Source organism: Procambarus clarkii, chromosome 18 (genome assembly GCF_040958095.1).
Source record: "Procambarus clarkii isolate CNS0578487 chromosome 18, FALCON_Pclarkii_2.0, whole genome shotgun sequence".
Classification (NCBI taxonomy): Eukaryota; Metazoa; Arthropoda; class Malacostraca; order Decapoda; family Cambaridae; genus Procambarus; species Procambarus clarkii.
In genome coordinates, this window is record NC_091167.1 from 29,249,957 (window position 1) to 29,272,873 (window position 22,917).

The 22,917-nt window shown below is 47.7% G+C and overlaps 1 protein-coding gene across 1 annotated transcript in view; it reads left to right on the forward strand.

Moving 5' to 3' along the window:
* The window catches only part of LOC123754365 (WD repeat-containing protein 86), a 32,760-nt gene that overhangs the window by 4,072 nt on the left and 5,771 nt on the right, over positions 1-22,917 (forward strand). The window contains exons 2-8 of the mRNA XM_045736717.2: positions 4,505-4,705; positions 8,634-8,755; positions 11,764-11,903; positions 13,821-13,982; positions 14,587-14,712; positions 15,712-15,889; positions 19,264-19,462. Of these exons, the coding sequence (XP_045592673.1) occupies positions 4,518-4,705; positions 8,634-8,755; positions 11,764-11,903; positions 13,821-13,982; positions 14,587-14,712; positions 15,712-15,889; positions 19,264-19,462 (1,115 nt within the window). The 5' untranslated portion in view covers positions 4,505-4,517. The remainder of the gene's footprint in view (positions 1-4,504; positions 4,706-8,633; positions 8,756-11,763; positions 11,904-13,820; positions 13,983-14,586; positions 14,713-15,711; positions 15,890-19,263; positions 19,463-22,917) is intronic.

Genomic DNA, 22,917 nt, shown 5'->3' on the forward strand with positions numbered 1-22,917 from the left:
ATTTACTTCCAGATAAGATGTATTAGGTCTGTTCTATGTTTAGTGTGAGTTTGTTGGTTGACATCCATAAGTGGACTTTTTTGTAATTCTTTATTTATAACATTATTTAGTGTGTGTGGGTTGGGGGTCTGAGTAGATGAGGGTAGTATCGTCAGCAAATAGTATAGGTTTAAGAATGTTAGAGACATTAGGCAGATCATTGATGTATACAAGAAATACGAGAGGTCCTAGGATGCTGCCCTGTTGCACTCCTACGGTTAATGGTAGAGTGGGAGAGGTTATATCATTGATGGCTACATATTGGTGTCTGTTACTAAGATAGGATCGAATATAGTTCAGAGCAAAGCATCGGATGTCATAATGGTGAAGTTTAAGAGGTAGTTATTGGTTACAGTATCAAAGGCCGATATAATCTATGTGAACGACTTACCGGAGGGAATAGATTCCTACCTCTTAATTTTTGCTAATGATGCAAAAATTGTGAGTAGGATTGTGACGATGTCAATGCCATCTGTTGAGCGCACCCGACCCTATTTTCTGTTTCCCGACGGAAGGCTGTGATCCTACCAAGACCTGTGCAGTTTGCTTCTTACTATACAATTTTCATTCCTCAGAAGTGATGTCGGGGGGGGGGGGAGAGGAGGTACCTTGAACAGCAAGTGGGAGTTCACCCGGAGTGACCAGTAAGGACAGTCCTGAATGCAAGACTTGTTTCAGTGGGAACAAGTAGTGCCTGGTCTGTGGAGACAATGAATTGTCTGATGGTAGCCAGCGAGCTATTAGCGATTGGTCCGACGTATCCCGGGATGGCCCAGTTGTGTTACTTGATGGAATTAGCGTCCGTCTGTTCTCTTAAGTTAAGGCTTGTTAAAGGCGAGGTCTTTAGACGGAAGCCAGCCAGCGTGTTGCTGGAGTTTCGAGGTAGACACTGTGATGATACCATGGAGGACTGGCCCGTGAACTGCTGAGGAAAGTGGACTCTCCGGTGTGAGTGCCTTAGAAGAAAGGCTCAAGGAAGGCACCTCGGGTGTTGTACGCAGGAGGACTCGCCAGGATAGAAAATCGCGGAAGTTCTTTTGTAGTGTCCTGTGTGTGACAGTGACACCTAAGGTGTTATCTGTGTTGTATATATACAATAAGTGTATATAGCTAAGAACTACATGTGGTGATGATTTTGTTAGTGCTGTTTAGTGTGATAAACAATGTTAACATTACCAATAAAAATGAGGGGAAGTTCCTTGGCCTATATATAGAAAGAGACTGAACTTCAGCACCCTCATACAACACATAGCATGTGTTGTATGACGGTGCTAAAAAAAGTATCAAAAACGGTCTGTATACTTTCTAAAAGATATTATGTTCCCCACCGCCCTCCTAGCTCTCATTATATTATGCGCTAATCTATCCCTATCTTACATATGGTATCTGTGCATTCGGTCCAACCACTGCAAATTACCTCAAGCCTATCATCACTCAGCAAATAGCAAATATCAGAACTATAACAAACTGTCGTTAGACAACAGGCGACGTGCATTCCTCTCAATTGTGCTTTCTGTCGTTTGGCTGGTGCACAATCACAGCATTCCCCCCCCCCGTCCCTCCCTGGGACTGAACTGGAAGATCTATCGGTATACTTGGCTTGTGTGATATTGCTTTCAGTTTGTAAATTGTGAATGTGTTGAAGGGTATTTAATTTAGCAGCATGGGGGGGGGAGGGGGTGAAGACGAGGGTGCCACGACCTGGTCTGGGTGGCAGGAGTGAGCAACTAGAGGTAAGGAGGGAGGATAGTGAGGGAGGTTGGATGGGATGGAGTGAGGGAGCCCACGATGGGTGGTTGTGGTGGGCAGCTCACGTGCTGGAGGTATTGATCGACCCAACACCACAACGCTACAACACATTTACCGTCGTCATGCTGGTTAACAACATAATAGTGTGCTCGACCTCCCTTAACCACTTGCCTCGTCCCATCTCCGTCACTATCACCACACACACTCCTCTGCCTCACCACCCATCTTACTCCCTTACTAAGGGTTGGGGGGGGGGGACATTGACCCCCATTACCAGCGGAGCAGGAATGGGGTCAGTCTTCCCTCCAACCCTTCCGGAAGGCGTCCGCACGGTCACCGGGGGGCGGGGGACCCGGCCACCAGAACCACTGGTGGCAGGTGTTAAACCATGGTGACACAGGTCAACAATGGTGACAGAGGTCAACAATGGTGACATAGGTCAACAATGGTGACAGAGGTCAACAATGGTGACAGAGGTCAACAATGGTGACAGAGGTCAACAATGGTGACAGAGGTCAACAATGGTGACAGAGGTCAACAATGGTGACAGAGGTCAACAATGGTGACAGAGGTCAACAATGGTGACAGAGGTCAACAATGGTGACAGAGGTCAACAATGGTGACAGAGGTCAACAATGGTGACAGAGGTCAACAATGGTGACAGAGGTCAACAATGGTGACAGAGGTCAACAATGGTGACAGAGGTCAACAATGGTGACAGAGGTCAACAATGGTGACAGAGGTCAACAATGGTGACAGAGGTCAACAATGGTGACAGAGGTCAACAATGGTGACAGAGGTCAACAATGGTGACAGAGGTCAACAATGGTGACAGAGGTCAACAATGGTGACAGAGGTCAACAATGGTGACAGAGGTCAACAATGGTGACAGAGGTCAACAATGGTGACAGAGGTCAACAATGGTGACAGAGGTCAACAATGGTGACAGAGGTCAACAATGGTGACAGAGGTCAACAATGGTGACACAGGTCAACAATGGTGACACAGGTCAACAATGGTGACAGAGGTCAACAATGGTGACACAGGTCAACAATGGTGACACAGGTCAACAATGGTGACAGAGGTCAACAATGGTGACAGAGGTCAACAATGGTGACAGAGGTCAACAATGGTGACAGGTCAACAATGGTGACAGAGGTCAACAATGGTGACAGAGGTCAACAATTGTGACAGAGGTCAACAATCTTGGGCATCAAGTTCTCTGCAACTTAGACTTGTGATATGATTTTTACTCGGAAGCATGTAGTTCTTCGTCCCCTCTGTCGCTTTATGGTCGTCCCCTTGTGTACAATGATTCCGTGAAGCTTTTGGGGTTATTCTTTGACACTCGTTTGTCTTGGTCGCCCCATATCTCTTACCTCCGAGTTGAATGCTCTAAGGCCCTTAACTTACTTAAGGTTTTGTCCCATACTTCTTGGGGAGCGGATAGGCGAACGTTCCTCTCTCGTACTGTCTAAACTCGATTATGGTTTCCCTGCATACTCTTCTGCTTCTCCTTCTACTCTTCGCCGTCTTGATCCTTTACACCATACTGCGTTGCGCCTCAGCTTTGGTGCCTTTCGTTCGACTCTTACTCTCAGCTTGTACGCTTCCTGTCTCTCCAGGACCGCCGAGATCACTACTGTCTTCGCTACCTTGCACGGTCCTTACAACATCCTCACTCTCGCCTGTGTCGTGCTTTGACTTTTCCCCCTCCTGTAGTTTCTGTTCCCCTTCACCACCTCCCTCTTTCTGTCCGGGTTGTCTCGGCTGCAACATTCTCTTTCGACTAGTATTACTAATATTTCTCCTCGTGTTGTTGCGTCCTTGCCCCCGTGGAGGATCCCCCTTCCTCAATATTGCAAATCCCTGACCCACATCATCAAAGCTTTTACCTCCTACAGTTCTGAAACGCCTTTTCCTTGAACACTTTTCTTCACATTCCTGCTCCGTTTCCATCTTCACCGTTGGGTCTAAGTCTGCAGACGGTGTGGGCTACTCTGTTGTTTTTCCTGACCACACCTGTATGTGTCGCCTTCTTCCGGAGACTGGCATCTTCACGGCAGAACTTTATGTTATTTTCTAGGCTCTTCGTCTCCTGCTTTCTCGCTGTCAATCCTCCTTTGTGGTTATAGTTGACTCTCGCAGTACCCTCATGGCTCTGGAGTCCTTTTTCCAGTCCCTCCGGTGGTAGTCGAGATTCAACTTTGTTTCTTATCTCTAGTAGATTTAAGACAGTTGAGTTTTGCTGGGTTTCCAGCCATATTGGTGTCTCTTTAAAGGAGCGTGCGGATGCTGCCGCTAAGGAAGCTATCCACGCTTGTCCCATCTCCCGTAAAGATATTTCTTATTCCGACTTTTACCCAGTTATTCATTCCTCCATCCTTGCCCGTTGGCAGGGTTGTTGGTCTTCTGTTACTGGTAACAAACTGCGTACTCTTAAGAGTAGTGTGTTCCTGTTACTTTCTTCCTACCACCGAACGAGCGTGTGTCTTGCTTTCCGACTGTCCCACGCGGTCGCTTGTCCCTCGATAGAATTCTTGGTGACTGATACTATGGATATCGTTCACCTTATGCGTTTCTGTTCTCATATTGGCATCCTTGGTGATATTTAGCGCCCTCTGATTATCCCGCACATTTGATGGTGCTTCACAGCCTTCCCGGCTTGGTGCCTTCTTTGATAATTACTTACTGTGTATTGCCTTCCTCCCCCCAGGGTGACGACCAAGATGGGGAGTGGTGTGAGTAAGGACGGGCTGGAGGCGACGCCCCTGGAGACCCTGACGGACCACAATGGGTGCATCAATTGCATGGCGCTCTCCGAGGACAGCTCGTTGCTGGTCTCCGGCTCCGACGACAACACCCTCCGGCTCTGGAGCACCAAGACGGAGCCCATTGAGGACCTGGGCGTCCTGGAGTGGGTCCCTCTGCACGCTCTTACACTCATACTAGGTCCCCCCTGCACGCTCTTACACTAGGTCCCCCCTGCACGCTCTTACACTCATACTAGGTCCCCCCTGCACGCTCTTACACTCATACTAGGTCCCCCCTGCACGCTCTTACACTCATACTAGGTCCCCCCCCCTGCACGCTCTTACACTCATACTAGGTCCCCCCTGCACGCTCTTACACTCATACTAGGTCCCCCCCCTGCACGCTCTTACACTCATACTAGGTCCCCCCCCCTGCACGCTCTTACACTCATACTAGGTCCCCCCCCTGCACGCTCTTACACTCATACTAGGTCCCCCCTGCACGCTCTTACACTCATACTAGGTCCCCCCTGCACGCTCTTACACTCATACTAGGTCCCCCCCCCCTGCACGCTCTTACACTCATACTAGGTCCCCCCCCTGCACGCTCTTACACTCATACTAGGTCCCCCCTGCACGCTCTTACACTCATACTAGGTCCCCCCCCCCCCCCTGCACGCTCTTACACTCATACTAGGTCCCCCCCCTGCACGCTCTTACACTCATATTTGTAGTAGTTCTAAGTGTTATATATTACTGGTCGATATAGTGACGGCCTCGCATCTTGCAAGTCGCTGTTCGATCCCCGATGGTGCAAGAGGTTTAGGACGAATCCCTCACTCCATCCTATCCCAGCTCCTGTGAGATCCTTATGCCATTGTAAGTGCTAGTCATGCCAGCTTAGCATTTCCCTCAGATAATTACATGATAATTACTTGATAATAATCCAGGACGGACCGAAATGTCGTCGTTTCTTCCTTGTGTGATGTGTGGTTTGGTGATAGGTTATCTTGAGGTTATCTTGAGATGATTTCGGGGCTTTTTAGTGTCCCCGCGGCCCGGTCCTCGACCAGGCCTCCACCAGCAGGAAGCAGCCCGTGACAGCTGACTAACACCCAGGTACCTATTTTACTGCTAGGTAACAGGGGCATAGGGTGAAAGAAACTCTGCCCAATGTTTCTCGCCGGCGCCTGGGATCGAACCCAGGACCACAGGATCACAAGTCCAGCGTGCTGTCCGCTCGGCCGACCGGCTCCCTGATCACAGGTGTTCCGGTGTCCTAAGCTAACGTCTTGGTGTTCTAGAGTCACCAGCCTCACACTGGTGGTGTTGGGGCCAGATTCACGAAAGCACTTACGAACCTGTCCATCTTTTCTCAATCTTTGGCGGCTTTGTTTCCAATTATTAAACAGTTAATGAGCTCCGAAGCACCAGGAGGCTGTTTATAACAATAGTTGAATGGGAAGTTTTCATGCTTGTAAACTGTTTAATAAATGTAACCAAAGCCTTCAAAGATTAAGGAGAGATGTACACGTTCGTCAGTGCTTATGTAAGTGCTTTCGTGAATCTGGCCCCCCTGGACTCTTCCTTCATTACCAAACTTACTACTGTCACAACTGAAGGTTATTTTGACAAATGAAAACACTGATGATCTGTGTGTTATTATCTGAACCCGCGCGACGAGAGAGACCATAACTAACACATTTATCTGGGCAGAGAGCAATGAATACTAAGTTAATAACTTTCTTTATGAGGATGCCACAAGTACCACTATATTCACCCAAGTGGGCCACATATAAGCACTTTATTTCCACAGGGGTCCCAAAAACTTTATTCACCCAGGGGGACCATAAATAAGTACTTTATTCACCCTGGGGGGGGGGGACCCCTCTATTTTCGCAAGGGGCCACATATAGTTATAATCTGTGGCCCCTGTGTTAGTGAAGGTATTTACCGTGTAAATCACGGTACTTTGTTACGACAGTACTGTCTACTCACCTATTTGTACTTACCAATTTGTGCCTGCAGGAACGAGCTCTAGCTCTTGAACCCCGCTTCTCTAGCTGTTTGTGGTCTAATACAATGACCCCTGACCTATCTCCTTTTCATACCTGCTTTTAAAGTTATGAATAGAGTTAGCCTCTACAATCTGCGCCTTTAGATCATTTCAGTTACTACCCTTACGCTAAAAGAAAACTTTCTAACATCTCTATGACACATCTGAGTCTCAAACGTCTATCCGTGCCATCTTGTTCTGTTGATATTCATTTTATACATTGCCTCTGCTTCCTTCCTGTCAATCCCTCTATGTATTTCATACGTCTGTATCATGTTCCCTCTCTCCTTCATTCATTCTAGCGTCGTCACGTTTAGTTCCTTCAGTCTGTCTTCGTACCTCATCCCTCGCAGCTCTGGGACGAGTCTCGTTGTAAACGTCTGCACCTTCTCGAGCTTCCTTATGTGTTTTTTAGATGAGGGGCTCCAGGATGGTGCGGCATACTCTAAGACTGGCTTCACATAGACGGTATACAGTGATCTAAAAGCCTCCTTATTCAAGCTCTTGAAGGATGTTCTGACTTTTGCCAGAGTAGAGTATGCGGCTGACGTTATTCTATTTATATGAGCCTCTGGAGTTAGGTTTGGTGTTATGTCCACTCCCAGGTCTTGTTCTCTAGACGTTATAGGGAGGTAGTTTCCCTTCATTGTGTATTGACCTTTCGGTCTCCTGGCTCTTGATCGCATTTCCATCACCTTACACTTGCTAGTGTTGAACTCTAGCAGCCATTTATCAGACCAGCTCTGCAACCTGTCCAGGTCATCCTGGAGAATCTTACAATTCTCATGTCTCAACTCTCCTCATTAGTGTTGACCAAACCACACACTAAAAAGTGGAGGCACGACGACGTTTCGGTCCGTCCTGGACTATTTACAATCGACTTGAGAATGATCCAGGACGGACCGAAACGTCGTCGTCCCTTCACTTTCTAGTGTGTGGTTTGGTCAACATATTTCAGCCACGTTATTGTGACTCCTCGTCTCCTCATTAGTTTTGCGGCATCTGCAAACATCGACATATAAGACTTAACTCCTGCAGTCAAGTCGTTTACATAAATGAGGAATAGTATAGGACCCAGCAACGATCCTTGAAGCACACAGATTATTACTCTACGCCAGTCCGACTCCTCGCCACTCACTGTCACTCTCTGACAACCTGTCTGTTAGGTAATTCTTTACCCCATGTTAATGCGTTTCCGTCTACTCCGCCTGCGTCTCAAGTTTAATAGTAACCTCATGTGTGGTACTGTATCAAAGGCATTACGGCCGTCTAGAAATATGAAGTCTTCCCAGCCTTCTCTGTCTTGCCTTATTTTCGTTACCTTACTATAAAACTTCGAGAGGTTCGTCAGGCATGATTGCCATTCTCTAAAGTTATATTGTTGTTTACTTAGAAACCTAATTCTTCCCAGGTGTGCAACGAGTCTTAACCTTATAATTCTTTCACTTACTCTGCAAGGAATGCTTGTGAACGACACTGGTCTATAGTTGTCTCTTCTCTATCACCTTTCTAGTAGACTGGCACCACATTTCCTTCTTTCAGCAGCTCTTACCCTTTGTAAGTGACTCATTATAGGTCAGGGCTAGAGGTGTGCCGAGGGTGTGTGCTGCTTCATTTAACATCCATGATGATATTCCATCTGGCCCAGTTGCTTTAGATACATCCAGTGGTGCTAGTTGTATTCTTGCTTCCTCGATTGATGAAGGTTAATCCACCCCAAGAGATGGCACGGGCATGAATAGCCCGTAATTGCTTGCTCCGCTGTTACCTCAATATTCAAGTCATATCCCGCCAAACACACACTGAAACTACGAGTTGGTATAACGTTTGAACAAGTTTTAACATCTAACCAGTTATAACAACTAATATAGCAAGTTGTAACAACGTTCTAATACGTCATAAACACGTTAAGCCAAGATATAACAACTTTATTACAAGTTGTAACAAGCGGAAAATAGAGACAGTTTCGGTTTGTGTTTCCAGGGATCCTCCCCCCAGGGGGGGGGGGTAATAACTCAGGTCATCTCCTCCCCCAGGGGCCACACGGGGTTCATACAGTGCGCCACAGTGTACGACACCTACGTCATCACGGGATCTAAAGACATGACCATAAAGAAGTGGGATATGGCTTCTACCCTCTGCGAGTTCACCTTCCAAGGTTCGTCCGTTTTCTTCAGAAATGTTATTATTATTATATGTTGTAATGGGGTGTGTTTAATGGTCATTACAACACTTGCCGGGTTCACACACTTAGCGAGGTGACAAAGATGGAAGCAGACACATCCTGTACCCGATTCTCAGAGTTCTTACCAACTTACGATATCAGCAGCTCTCTCGATCATGGCGGCTGAGTCGGTATTTAGTGAAGAGTTTACGAGCAGCGGACGGCTACCGGGTGGTGGCTTGTGCATTACAACTGGTAAACTGTTTACTAAGTAGCGAGGTCGAGGCCGCCATGACTCACATAAGTACAGATCTCGCAAGTGGACATGCAACATTTGTTTGTAAGTCCAGCGCCAGAGAACTAAACTAATCAACAGGTAATTGGGTTTGCATGTTACTAATCTTTGTCTACAAACACACCAACACAGATATCTTGACCGACATTGAATATTAAAACAAGACTGATATAAATAATAGGTGTTGTGTTGTGTGTCTAGGAGAGGTGTTGTGTTGTGTGTCTAGGAGAGGTGTTGTGTTGTGTGTCTAGGAGAGGTGTTGTGTTGTGTGTGTCTAGACACCACTAACACCAGATCACCACCACCACACGAGCACCACCACCAGCACCACCCGAGCACCACCACCAGCACCACCCGAGCACCACCACCAGCACCACCCGAGCACCACCACCAGCACCACCCGAGCACCACCACCAGCACCACCCGAGCACCACCACCAGCACCACCCGAGCACCACCACCAGCACCACCCGAGCACCACCACCAGCACCACACGAGCACCACCACCAGCACCACCCGAGCACCACCACCAGCACCACCCGAGCACCACCACCAGCACCACCCGAGCACCACCACCAGCACCACCCGAGCACCACCACCAGCACCACCCGAGCACCACCACCAGCACCACCCGAGCACCACCACCAGCACCACACGAGCACCACCACCAGCACCACCCGAGCACCACCACCAGCACCACACGAGCACCACCACCAGCACCACCCGAGCACCACCACCAGCACCACCCGAGCACCACCACCAGCACCACCCGAGCACCACCACCAGCACCACCCGAGCACCACCACCAGCACCACACGAGCACCACCACCAGCACCACCCGAGCACCACCACCAGCACCACCCGAGCACCACCACCAGCACCACCCGAGCACCACCACCAGCACCACCCGAGCACCACCACCAGCACCACCCGAGCACCACCACCAGCACCACCCGAGCACCACCACCAGCACCACCCGAGCACCACCACCAGCACCACCCGAGCACCACCACCAGCACCACCCGAGCACCACCACCAGCACCACCCGAGCACCACCACCAGCACCACCCGAGCACCACCACCAGCACCACCCGAGCACCACCACCAGCACCACCCGAGCACCACCACCAGCACCACCCGAGCACCACCAGCACCACCCGAGCACCACCAGCACCACCACCAGCACCACCACCAGCACCACCACCAGCACCACCACCAGCACCACCCGAGCACCACCAGCACCCGAGCACCACCAGCACCACCAGCACCACCACCACCACCAGAGCACCACCAGCACCACCAGAGCACCACTACCACCACCAGAGCACCACCACCACCACCAGAGCACCACCAGCACCACCCGAGCACCACCAGCACCACCAGAGCACCACCAGCACCACAAGAGCACCACCAGCACCACCAGAACACCACCAGCACCACCAGCACCACCAGAGCACCACCAGCACCACCAGAGCACCACTAGCACCACCAGCACCACCAGCACCACCAGAGCACCACCAGCACCACCAGAGCACCACCAGAGCACCACCAGCACCACCAGCACCACCAGCACCACCAGAGCACCACCAGCACCACCAGAGCACCACCAGCACCACCAGCACCACCAACACCAAAGCACCACCACCACCAGCACCACCAGCACCACCAGCACCACCACCACCAGCACCACCAACACCAAAGCACCACCAGCACCACCAACACCAAAGCACCAGCACCACCAGCACCACCAGCACCACCAGCACCACCACCACCAGCACCACCAACACCAAAGCACCACCAGCACCACCAGAGCACCACCAGCACCACCAGAGCACCACCAGCACCACCAGCACCACCAACACCAAAGCACCACCAGCACCACCAGAGCACCACCAGCACCACCAGAGCACCACCAGCACCACCAGCACCACCAGAGCACCACCAGCACCACCAGAGCACCACCAGCACCACCAGAGCACCACCAGCACCACCAGAGCACCACCAGCACCACCAGCACCACCAGAGCACCACCAGAGCACCACCAGCACCCGAGCACCACCAGCACCACCAGCACCCGAGCACCACCAGCACCACCAGCACCACCAGCACCCGAGCACCACCAGCACCCGAGCACCACCAGCACCACCAGCACCACCAGCACCCGAGCACCACCAGCACCACCAGCACCCGAGCACCACCAGCACCCGAGCACCACCAGCACCCGAGCACCACCAGCACCCGAGCACCACCAGCACCCGAGCACCACCAGCACCCGAGCACCACCAGCACCCGAGCACCACCAGCACCCGAGCACCACCAGCACCACCAGCACCCGAGCACCACCAGCACCCGAGCACCACCAGCACCACCAGCACCCGAGCACCACCAGCACCCGAGCACCACCAGCACCACCAGAGCACCACCAGCACCACCAGAGCACCACCAGCACCACCAGAGCACCACCACCACCAGAGCACCACCAGCACCCGAGCACCACCAGCACCACCAGAGCACCACCAGCACCACCAGAGCACCACCAGCACCACCAGAGCACCACCACCACCAGAGCACCACCAGCACCCGAGCACCACCAGCACCACCAGAGCACCACCAGCACCACCCGAGCACCACCAGCACCACCAGAGCACCACCAGCACCACCAGAGCACCAACAACACCAGAGGTTACTAACCAGTACCATAAGAACAGGACACACAGGCCGCGTGAACCGCCTCATATGTACCGGAGAGTTCATCTTCAGCACCTCGCACGACAAGACGGCGAGGGCGTGGCTCTTCGACACCCGCGACGTTCACGACCCCGCCGAGGCCGGCATCCGCGTCTTCGAGGTACTCTTAGTCTTCTTGTGTCCGCCTGTCACTTCAGCCCATCTTCACTCGCTGATGGGAAGTTCCCTCTACATGACTATGGGCGGGCTGCATCACATGACTATGGGCGGGTTGCATCACATGACTATGGGCGGGTTGCATCACATGACTATGGGCGGGTTGCATCACATGACTATGGGCGGGTTGCATCACATGACTATGGGCGGGCTGCATCACATGACTATGGGCGGGCTGCATCACATGACTATGGGCGGGTTGCATCACATGACTATGGGCGGGTTGCATCACATGACTATGGGCGGGCTGCATCACATGACTATGGGCGGGTTGCATCACATGACTATGGGCGGGCTGCATCACATGACTGTGGGCGGGCTGCATCACATGACTATGGGCGGGCTGCATCACATGACTATGGGCGGGTTGCATCACATGACTATGGGCGGGCTGCATCACATGACTGTGGGCGGGCTGCATCACATGACTATGGGCGGGCTGCATCACATGACTATGGGCGGGCTGCATCACATGACTATGGGCGGGCTGCATCACATGACTATGGGCGGGTTGCATCACATGACTGTGGGCGGGCTGCATCACATGACTGTGGGCGGGTTGCATCACATGACTATGGGCGGGCTGCATCACATGACTATGGGCGGGCTGCATCACATGACTATGGGCGGGCTGCATCACATGACTATGGGCGGGCTGCATCACATGACTATGGGCGGGCTGCATCACATGACTATGGGCGGGCTGCATCACATGACTATGGGCGGGTTGCATCACATGACTATGGGCGGGCTGCATCACATGACTATGGGCGGGTTGCATCACATGACTATGGGCGGGTTGCATCACATGACTATGGGCGGGCTACATCCCTCACACATGATTACATTAGATTTTTTCTTCATTTTGTATTCCTATGTTCAAATTACACTTCTGTATAAGCTTTAAGCTCCGTCCTTATAAGGCACACATTTACATATTCCAGACCGTCTTCATAAACAAAGCAGCTACTCACATAATCATAATAGGCAATGTTCATTCCATGCAGCCACCAACCCCGCTTGCAAATGAAAAACTCATAACACACTACTCACAACTGATGACGTCCGAACATTTCTCAAATAAGGCTTCGCTGACAACCCTATGTTTGAATGGCAATTGAGTAAATGTTTCATCCACGTACTTGAAGTTCAAATATTTGGTAAGAGCCTAACCTGCTCCTGAACACACAATACTCATCTTTGGGGTCGGCCGCTGGATGGAATGAACCTAGCCTGAGGACGGGCTGCCACAGAACGCAAACGCCCAACCGAATATAATGTAGGCTTAACGATACAGTACGCTCTATTAACTAATAATAATATTTCATATACCAGACAATATTATTTTATATACTAAATCATATGTTTTCATTCAATAATTCATACAAATTAAGGAGTGTACATTGCGTGAGGGCTCGGAAGATATGCAGCCCAGAGTTTATACATCAAGAAATGAGAGCCACATATTGTTAGCTTCAATTTAAAACACCATAAATATTTTGTGGTAAAAGCTAATAGAATTGCTCGCAATACTTTATTCGGTTTCAAAGAGACAGTAATACGATATAAAGAATACAACAATTCTGAATTCCATGATAACGTCAGTGAAATTCCAAAATTAATAAAACTATTCAATATTAATGTAACATTTAGGAATGGTTAGGTTTGATAAAATTTCTATGTTGAATCTGATACATACATATAAGGTCAGGAGCCAGTATATATGCGGAGGAAGGAAAGACTGATGGGAACTACAGGAGCACCTTATATGTGCAGCACGGTATCAGAAGGGGCGACAATGCATGCGGACACGGGGCGTGACTCTGGGATACGACACTATAGCCTATCTATCCTCCCTCAGGGACACACTGGGATAGTGTCCCCTATCATCTTCGTGCCGGGGCGGGACATGGGAGTCCCAGACGAGAACGGCTACAACATTAACCCGGCGGACCTCGTCATCACCGCCAGCTTCGACAACACTGCCCGGGCTTGGTCCTTCGACACTGCCCAGTGCCTCAAGGTCAGCCACTCACCCACACAAGGTCAGCCACTCACCCACACAAGGTCAGCCACTCACCCACACAAGGTCAGCCACTCACCCACACAAGGTCAGCCACTCACCCACACAAGGTCAGCCACTCGCCCACACAAGGTCAACCAATACACACAAACGTATTCTCACGTAAACTCGTACATATACATTCAAGAAATTTGAAAACTCTGTAAAAACACTAAATTGTAACTTTCCTAAACAAAACTGAACCTTAATATATGTTCTAAATTCTTTAGTATTATATAATGTAATGAGGTACTGAAGTTTTTGGATCATCTGAGATTCGAACTCGGGCCTGATTAATACATGACCGCTGTTCTACCAACCAGGATATGGATGTTCATATGCGATAAGTAGATATTTATATTGTTATCCATTTGAGGTGGTCGGCACAGCGACAGCCTCACTTCTTGCAGGACGGCGTTTGATCCCCGATGATCCCAGTAGGTGGATCCCGTTCCTTCACCGAGTCCTCCCGCCCCAGCTCATCTCCTTTCCATGCGCTACGCGGCCATTCTGGCCTAGCACTTGGGCTTGATAACACGCTACGTTACATTACCTATTGTTGCAGACATTCAAGGGTCACAAGAAGCCCATCACCAGCATGGACACGGACCCCAACGGACACATCCTGTACACCGGCAGCCAGGACCAGAGTATTATCGCTTGGGACATCTCCAGAGGCACCAAGATGAAGGTACCAGCCCCTCCTGCCTCTACTGTAACCTCCATGTGGTACACCTTCCACCAGCACCTCTTGTTGCTGCCTCTACTGTAGGCTCCCTGCCTCATATGTGGTGCACCTTCCACCAGCACCTCTTGTTGCTGCCTCTACTGTAGGCTCCCTGCCTCATATGTGGTGCACCTTCCACCAGCACCTCTTGTTGCTGCCTCTACTGTAGGCTCCCTGCCTCATATGTGGCACACCTTCCACCAGCACCTCTTGTTGCTGCCTCTACTGTAGGCTCCCTGCCTCATATGTGGTGCACCTTCCACCAGCACCTCTTGTTGCTGCCTCTACTGTAGGGTCACCATGTAGGAGTACCACACACACAGATGCCACTGACCCAGACGGCGAAAAACATGTTCCTTCGTCATGAAAAGTATCATGTGTAGCCTTCCCAGTATCACGTGTACATTTATCATTAAGTGGATAATCTAATATTTTTCATGTCGGTAAAGTCTAGGGAACGAGGCTGCCGCATTTAACTATCTATTTATCGAAACTGTTTTAAATCAACAAAAGGTAATAATAGAATGTAATGTGTACAAAGTTGGAGGCTCGGTGGCCGGGTGGTGTGTGTGTGTGTGTGTGTGTGTGTGTGTGTGTGTGTGTGTGTAGTGGTGTGTACTCAGTTGTGCTTGCGGGGGTTGAGTTCTGGCTGTTTGGTCCCGCCTCTCAACTGTTAATCAACTGGTGTACAGATTCCTGAGCCTACTGGGCTCTATCATACCTACATATGAAACTGTATTTGAAACTCTTCCCTTCCCCCCCTCTCTCCTCCCTTCCTCCTCTCTCCAAAGTTATTATATTTACTAGTAAAACCACGCTGTCACCTGTGAACTCCTTAAACCACGCTATCACATGTGAACACTCATAACCATTGACAGGCTAGATAATACTGTGACAGACACATCCCTCCGTCGCAAGTCCTGAATTGTTCTCCTGAGTTGAAGTACTCTTGGTCTCCTGCAGGTGGTGGAGGACGCCCACGCTGGGGCCATCCTGTTCCTGCGGGTAGTGAACAGGTTCATGTACACCACCGGCACGGACCACACGGCCAGGTGCTGGGTGAGGGAGGGCCTGGAGAACACCCGCACCTTCAGGGACCACACCGACTCCGTCCCCTGCGCCAGGTTCCACAATGGTGTTTGTAAGTGGTGCTAAGGCGCGCCCCTGTCTCTTATATTGCTCCGGTTGCTCAAGGCCTCATCCCAACCACTTGGGCTGGACGGTAAGAGCGACGGTCTCGCGTCATGCAGGTCGGCGTTCAATCCCCGACCGTCCAAGTGGTTGGGCACCATTCCTTCCCCCCCCCCTCGTCCCATCCCAAATCCTTATCCTGACCTCTTCCAAGTGCTATATAGTCGTAATGACTTGGAGCTTTCCCCCTTAATAGTTCCCTAGTTCAAGGCCTCATCCTGTCACTATTACCTTCTCGTAAAACTACTTTACCCACCTACATTTTCCTTAGTTTACCTGTTGAGTACGACCACAGTTGTATTTAGAGAGCAAAAGAATATACTAGTGTTATAAGTTTAGGAATTTATTCCGTACGAGTTGTGATCGTCAAAACTTTAGTAAAATGTTGCATATATAATGGACTGAATATTACATATATATATAATATGTATATATATATAATATATATATATATATAATATATATATATATATATATATATATTCCCTCCAATGCGTTATGTGTGGTTTCCTCCGAGGCTATGGGTCCCCCTTCTTCCAGCCAGAGGTGGTACTCCCTTCCCTATTGAAAAAAAATTATATATATATATATATATATATATATATATATATATATATATATATATATATATACACTAGTAACTAGTAATATATATATATTACTATTATACTATATATAATATATTATACTATATATATATATTACTAGTATACTAGTAATATATATATATATATATATATATATATATATATATATACATATATATATAATGATAATGTCGTACCTAGTAGCCAGAACGCACTTCTCAGCCTACTATGCAAGGCCCAATTTGCCTAATAAGCCAAGTTTTCATGAATTGTTTTTCGACAACCTAACCTACCTAACCTAACCTAACTTTTTCGGCTACCTAACCTAACCTATAAAGATAGGTTAGGTTAGGTTAGGTAGGGTTGGTTAGGTTCGGTCATATATCTACGTTAATTTTAACTCCAATAAAAAAAATTGACCTCATACGTAATGAAATGGGTAGCTTTATCATTTCATAAGAAAAAAATTAGAGAAAATATATTAATTCATGAAAACTTGGCTTATTAGGCAAATCGGGCCTTGCATAGTAGGCTGAGAAGTGCGTTCTGGCTACTAGGTACGATATATATATATATATATATATATATATATATATATATATATATATATATATATATATATATAATATATATATAATTATAATTATTATTATTATTATTATTATAATAATAACACACACACACACAAAACACCAAACTGAAGTTTTACAACTTTAGAACACTTCCCCATCAGGAGTTCACTTGCGTGTTTAGGCAAGTTACTGCATTAAGCATCGACACAGTGTTCTCCATATTAACGGACTTTATGAAAGAACGCGAGTGACCCCTCACTAGCTTTAGTTGCCCTAGGGAGGTGGCGATCTTTGGGAGGATAAAATACCCCGAAATTACCATCTCTTTTTAAGGGTCTGAGTTTGGTGTAGTGGGTTAAAGGCGTACCCGTTATGCCAGTTGCTGTGAGGCTTCTGTGCTGGCTGGGGTTCAAGTCTCCTGATGGGAAAGTGTTCTAAAGTTGTAAAACTTAAGTTGCGTGTTTAGGGAAGTTACTGCTTAAAAAATTATATATATATATATATATATATATATATATATATATATATATATATATATATATATATATATATATATATATATATATATATATATATACTGGAATAAAATAGACCCACCTCCCACGACTTCACAGTTTTCTTAAACCAGTCTCAGAGTAAAAGAGTAACTATTCTATTTTTTAGTATTTCACACCGCTTGGCTCCCCTCACTGGCGACCACCCACACAATTATACCATTATATTTTATTGATGAGAAAGAGACAGACAGACACAGGGCAGAAACGGAAAGACAAATACCGAGACAGATACAGAAAGAGAGACAAAGACCGAGAGACAAATTGAATAAACAGGCAGTCTAGATGGATTAATAGTTGGATGGTTAGATAGATGAATAGATGGAGGGATATACAGATGGATGGATAGACAGATGGAAACAGATTTGTGGAGAGGTGTACTTACAATGCGTGAAATCCTGATCAGGCTTCAGTGGAAGCCTCAGGACCCTCCTAGAGGTTTCAGTTCAACCTCAGGTTGCATTGCTTTTAACCATGTCGTGGTGTAGTGGTCTAGGGCGTGTCCTTGGGAGTACCAAGTGTGATGCTTGACTCATCCTCGTGGCTCCTGCTGATTTCTAGTATATCTCCCCATCTCTCTCCTTTCCTGCAATGTGGTAAAGTCCAGTTTCCTTGGTCTTTCCTCATAGCTTAAACCCTTCAGTTCAGGAACGAGTATTGTTGCGTTTCTTTAGACTTTTTCTAGTTTCTCCTTGCCCTTTTTCAAGTAAGGGATCTACGCTGGGAACGCATATTTAGGTGTGGGTCTCAAATTCGCTCGATATAGGGTCCCAAAAAAGCCCCTTTGTCCAAATGATTTAAGAATACACGAATGTTGGCCAGTTAGCGATATGAAGCTCTTGTTATGCAGTTAGTGTGGGTGTTTGGCATTAGGTTTGGGGTTATGACCACTCCCAGCTCTTCCTCCTTTTCTGAGTGAAGAATTTACTTTCTCTTGTCTTCATCCTTTACTGTTGTACTTGTCTTCGCACTCATGTTCTCAATCCTCATAACTTTGCATTTGGCTGGGATAAACTCTAGCAGCAATTTTTCAGACCACTTCTGAAGTATATTCATATCCGTTTACAATGTCTCACAATCTGTCTCTGTCCTAACTCTTCTCATCAGTTTCGCATCTGGAAACATTGATATTAAGTTGCCAATCCTGTCTGATCGCGCGGGTGTGCGATCAGACAGGAAATTGCGGTTGTGTGTGTGTGTGTGTGTGTGTGTGTGTGTGTGTGTGTGTGTGTGTGTGTGTGTGTACTCACCTAGTTGTGCTTGCGGGGGTTGAGCTTTAACTTTTGTCCCGCCTCTCAACTGTCAATCAACTGGTGTACAGATTCTTGGGCCTACTGGGCTCTATCATATCTACACTTGAAGCTGTGTATGGAGTCAGCCTCCACCACATCACTGCCTAATGCATTCCACCTGTTAGCTACTCTGACACTGAAAAAGTTCTTTCTAACGTCCCTGTGGCTCATGTGGGTACTTAGTACCGATGAGTGAGAGAGAGAGAGGTGTGTGTGTGTGTGTGTGTGTGTGTGTGTGTGTGTGTGTGTGTGTGTGTGTGTGTGTGCGCGCGAGTGCGATTAACAGAGTTCGTTTGCGATATTTGTCACCATCTTACAGTGTACACGGCTTGCAACGACGGCATAGTGAGGGCCTTCAACGCTAAGAGTGGTTCACTGAAGCGTAAGTTCATCGGGCACGAGAGTGCGGTGACGTGCCTGGCGGTGTGTGTGAACCAGCAGGGGCAGGAGGTGTTCACGAGGCTCCTCACCGGCTCCAACGACAGCACCCTCAGGGTATGGAACGCCACGGGCATCAGGTACTTATATCGCCCTCACTTTCACACATTAATAATCAAATCACGATCTTTATTCGTAAAGACTTGTATATTTATAATTGAGTTAGTTTATATAAAATTACAGTACTGTACAATAATTACGTAAGAGAAAGTTACAGTAACTGCATAGTACGTACTCATCATTATGTGCTCTATAAATCTGATTTAGAATAATTATAATATATATATATATATATATATATATATATATATATATATATATATATATATATATATATAATATATATATATATATATAATATTATAGTGATGCAGAAGTCTTAAGAGATGTCTGGAGTGAACAGGTGTTACAGCCATAGACAATTTCACCATTAGAGCTCTGACACTGATATTGACATAATATTGAGCATAAAATTAAGGCGACAAGAAGACAATTTGATGGAGAGTAATATATACTAACACCGTGTAGTTATATAAATTTGCACAACCTCTGCCTTTTACATCATAATAATTTAGGGACTAGACTGGAACATCGTTTATACTGCAAGGCTCATCCTGCAACATTGCTCTAACTTTATGCATTGTGAGAACGTCTTTGGAGCAGGACGGCAGGTTGGAGCCAGCATCTTAGGTCACCCTGGACATACACATTAGCCCAAGGACCGTGATATGCTCAACGTTAAGCAATCTGGCGTCCTACGGGACGTCAGGTTTCCACCGAGCTGGCAGCCAATCCATTTTTGTTTAACATAAAATCAGGTGTAGGCGGTGGAGTTCCCCCCTCAAATGGTCCCAGCAAATACATAATGAAAGTACATCAGCTTTATATATCTATGATAACATCTTTGGGGCAGCGTGGCTGAAACCACTCTTGTTCCTAGTTCAAGAGAATGATCTACCCGACGGAGCGAATTCGTGCAAGTCAATGTTTGTACATGATGCAAGGCTGACGAGGAACGTGAAAACAAAGTGCAGGAAGGTAGAGGACCTTGACTAACTCCAGGAGTCGTCAAACAAATGGTTGCTGGAATTAAATCCCAACACGTCTAAGGTTATGAAGATGAGAAAGCGAGAAATTAGACCGAGGAAGCATCTACAAGAATGGGAAAGAGACAGATTTGGGAGTGGGTATAATTGTATCACTAACAACAGAGCTACACAGAACTAAGGTAACACTGGCAGCATATGGAAGCTGGGAAATATAAAATCATCGTTTAGAAACTAAAACCAGGATTCCTTTAAGGCAATTTACGCAACATTTGTTAGACCAATACTGGAATATGCAGCACCGGCATGGCTAATGGAACTAAATCTCCATCCCTTGAAGATAAAAAAAGAACAGGAAATATGATCGCAAAATACATGATACTGAGGGGAAGAACCAGACGGACAAGGACAGCCTCTTAACATTGAGAGACTATATGACGTGGAGACAGGAAAGGGCAGTGAGGTAAAGCAATGTAAGGAAAGACTTGTACTCCTGCACGGGTGGTCAACTTGTACCCCTGCACGGGTGGTACCCCTGCACGGGTGGTACCCCTGCACGGGTGGTACCCCTGCACGGGTAGTACCCCTGCACGGGTAGTACCCCTGCACGGGTGGTGCCCCTGCACGGGTGGTACCCCTGCACGGGTGGTACCCCTGCACGGGTGGTACCCCTGCACGGGTGGTCAACAAGTGGTATGCCTTGACGGAAGTTGTGGAAGCCAGCCACAAAATTTGGGCAAATTCGACACAATTTGAACTGTGGAATACTTCAAATTTAAGGCAAGAGGTTCAACAAGGGCAGTCAGCGAGGCATAGAGAAGTAGACCACAGTCCCCGATGGACACTGTTACGGCCACTTAGGACCAGTAACCGGGTTCTTTGTTATAACCTTTTTTAGTGTATTCGACCCATAGTCGGAAGTTGGCTTTCAAGAAATGGCGATATAGCGCAATAAAGAGTAAAGGGGGGGGGGGGATACACTATTCTTTTCTATAATAATTACCTTTACCAATAAAAATATATTTACCGTCACCATTAAAATGTCTTCGATAAAATAGATTATGACTACACGTATATACAGTAATGGCACTTTCACTGAAGACACTACTACGTTGGCAGTGTTCACCAACTTCAGCGTTTCCGTCGCCCAGTACCTGGCGCACGTGTACTGACAAACGCTGGCGAGTTTGTCAGTACACGTTTTTTTACGTGGGCCAGTCCACCGACAGTTTCACGAGGTGCCTACACCCCCACTATCGTTCTCCAGCTACTCACTGGCAGAGGACTTGAGCCACACGCTGATCGGGGTCACAAACAACCATACACAGGGGTAGCTAACCCTTGGCAGAAGCCTCTAGCAACCGCCTAGCAGCACTTCACGATAGGCACCTCACTGTCACCCGTTACTCTCCTAAGCCAATCCCGGGGTATGCCCATCTCTACCAACACTTACGTAATTTAGCAGCTAACGCACTGCTCAGATCGACGGCGACTTAGTCTTCTTCCAGAAAAAAGCTGAGACTACGTGGACAGCCCAAGGTAAACTGCCTTCCTCAGTACAATCACCTCCACACGTCTTTTCTGTGGACAAAAATGTTATCAATTAAACGGAGGGTACACTGGGGGGAAGCCATGAGGTAACACTCACGTTGCAACCCGTTCTCGCACTTGCTTATAGTCAATATTGGCTTATTTAATAAGTGCATTTGTGACATACTAATTGATTGTGAATATTTTAGTTTACCTTGAAAAGCTTCATAGAAAACATCGACCTCACCTAACCTTCTTAGTATGTTAAGATAAGCATCTTATTGCTTCTTATTTACAATTATTAATTAACCTATCAACGGTATAGGTTAAGTAATAATTGTAATTAAGAAGCAATAAGATGCTTATCTTAACATACTAAGAATGTTAGGTGAGGTCGGTGTTTTCTATGAAGCTTTTCAAGGTAAACTAAAATATTTACAATCAATTAGTATGTCACAAATGCACTTATTAAATAAGCCAATATTGACAGAAGCAAGTGCGAGAACGGGTTGCACTCATCGGGGGAGTTGACATTATACTCGTAGCACAAACTAGGTGGCGCTGATCTTGGTACGCCACTCGCCAGAGGTCGTCCACGTCGACCTCACATTCCGATTAAGGCAGGAAACCAGAGCCATTTGCCGCTGACACGCCACCACCAATAGATGGCGTTGTCCATGTAGCGTCCAATATCAGGGGAGTTTGAGTGGAGACTCATAGATGGCGTTGGAATTGCCATGCCACACCCAGACGATGGTGCCGATACCGTAACATTGTTCGGTAAATACTGTTAGATAAGGGTGTATGTGAGGAACGTGTAAGATGAACTGGCTGCGAACTCGGTGCCTCCAGAGTCCTTGTAGGTTCCGACGGACTCGTGCTTGTGTAACTTTTAACATATCGTGGTCCAGGGGTTACAGTGTGTTTGATCCCGCTCTCCTGCTCCACACACTCTCTCA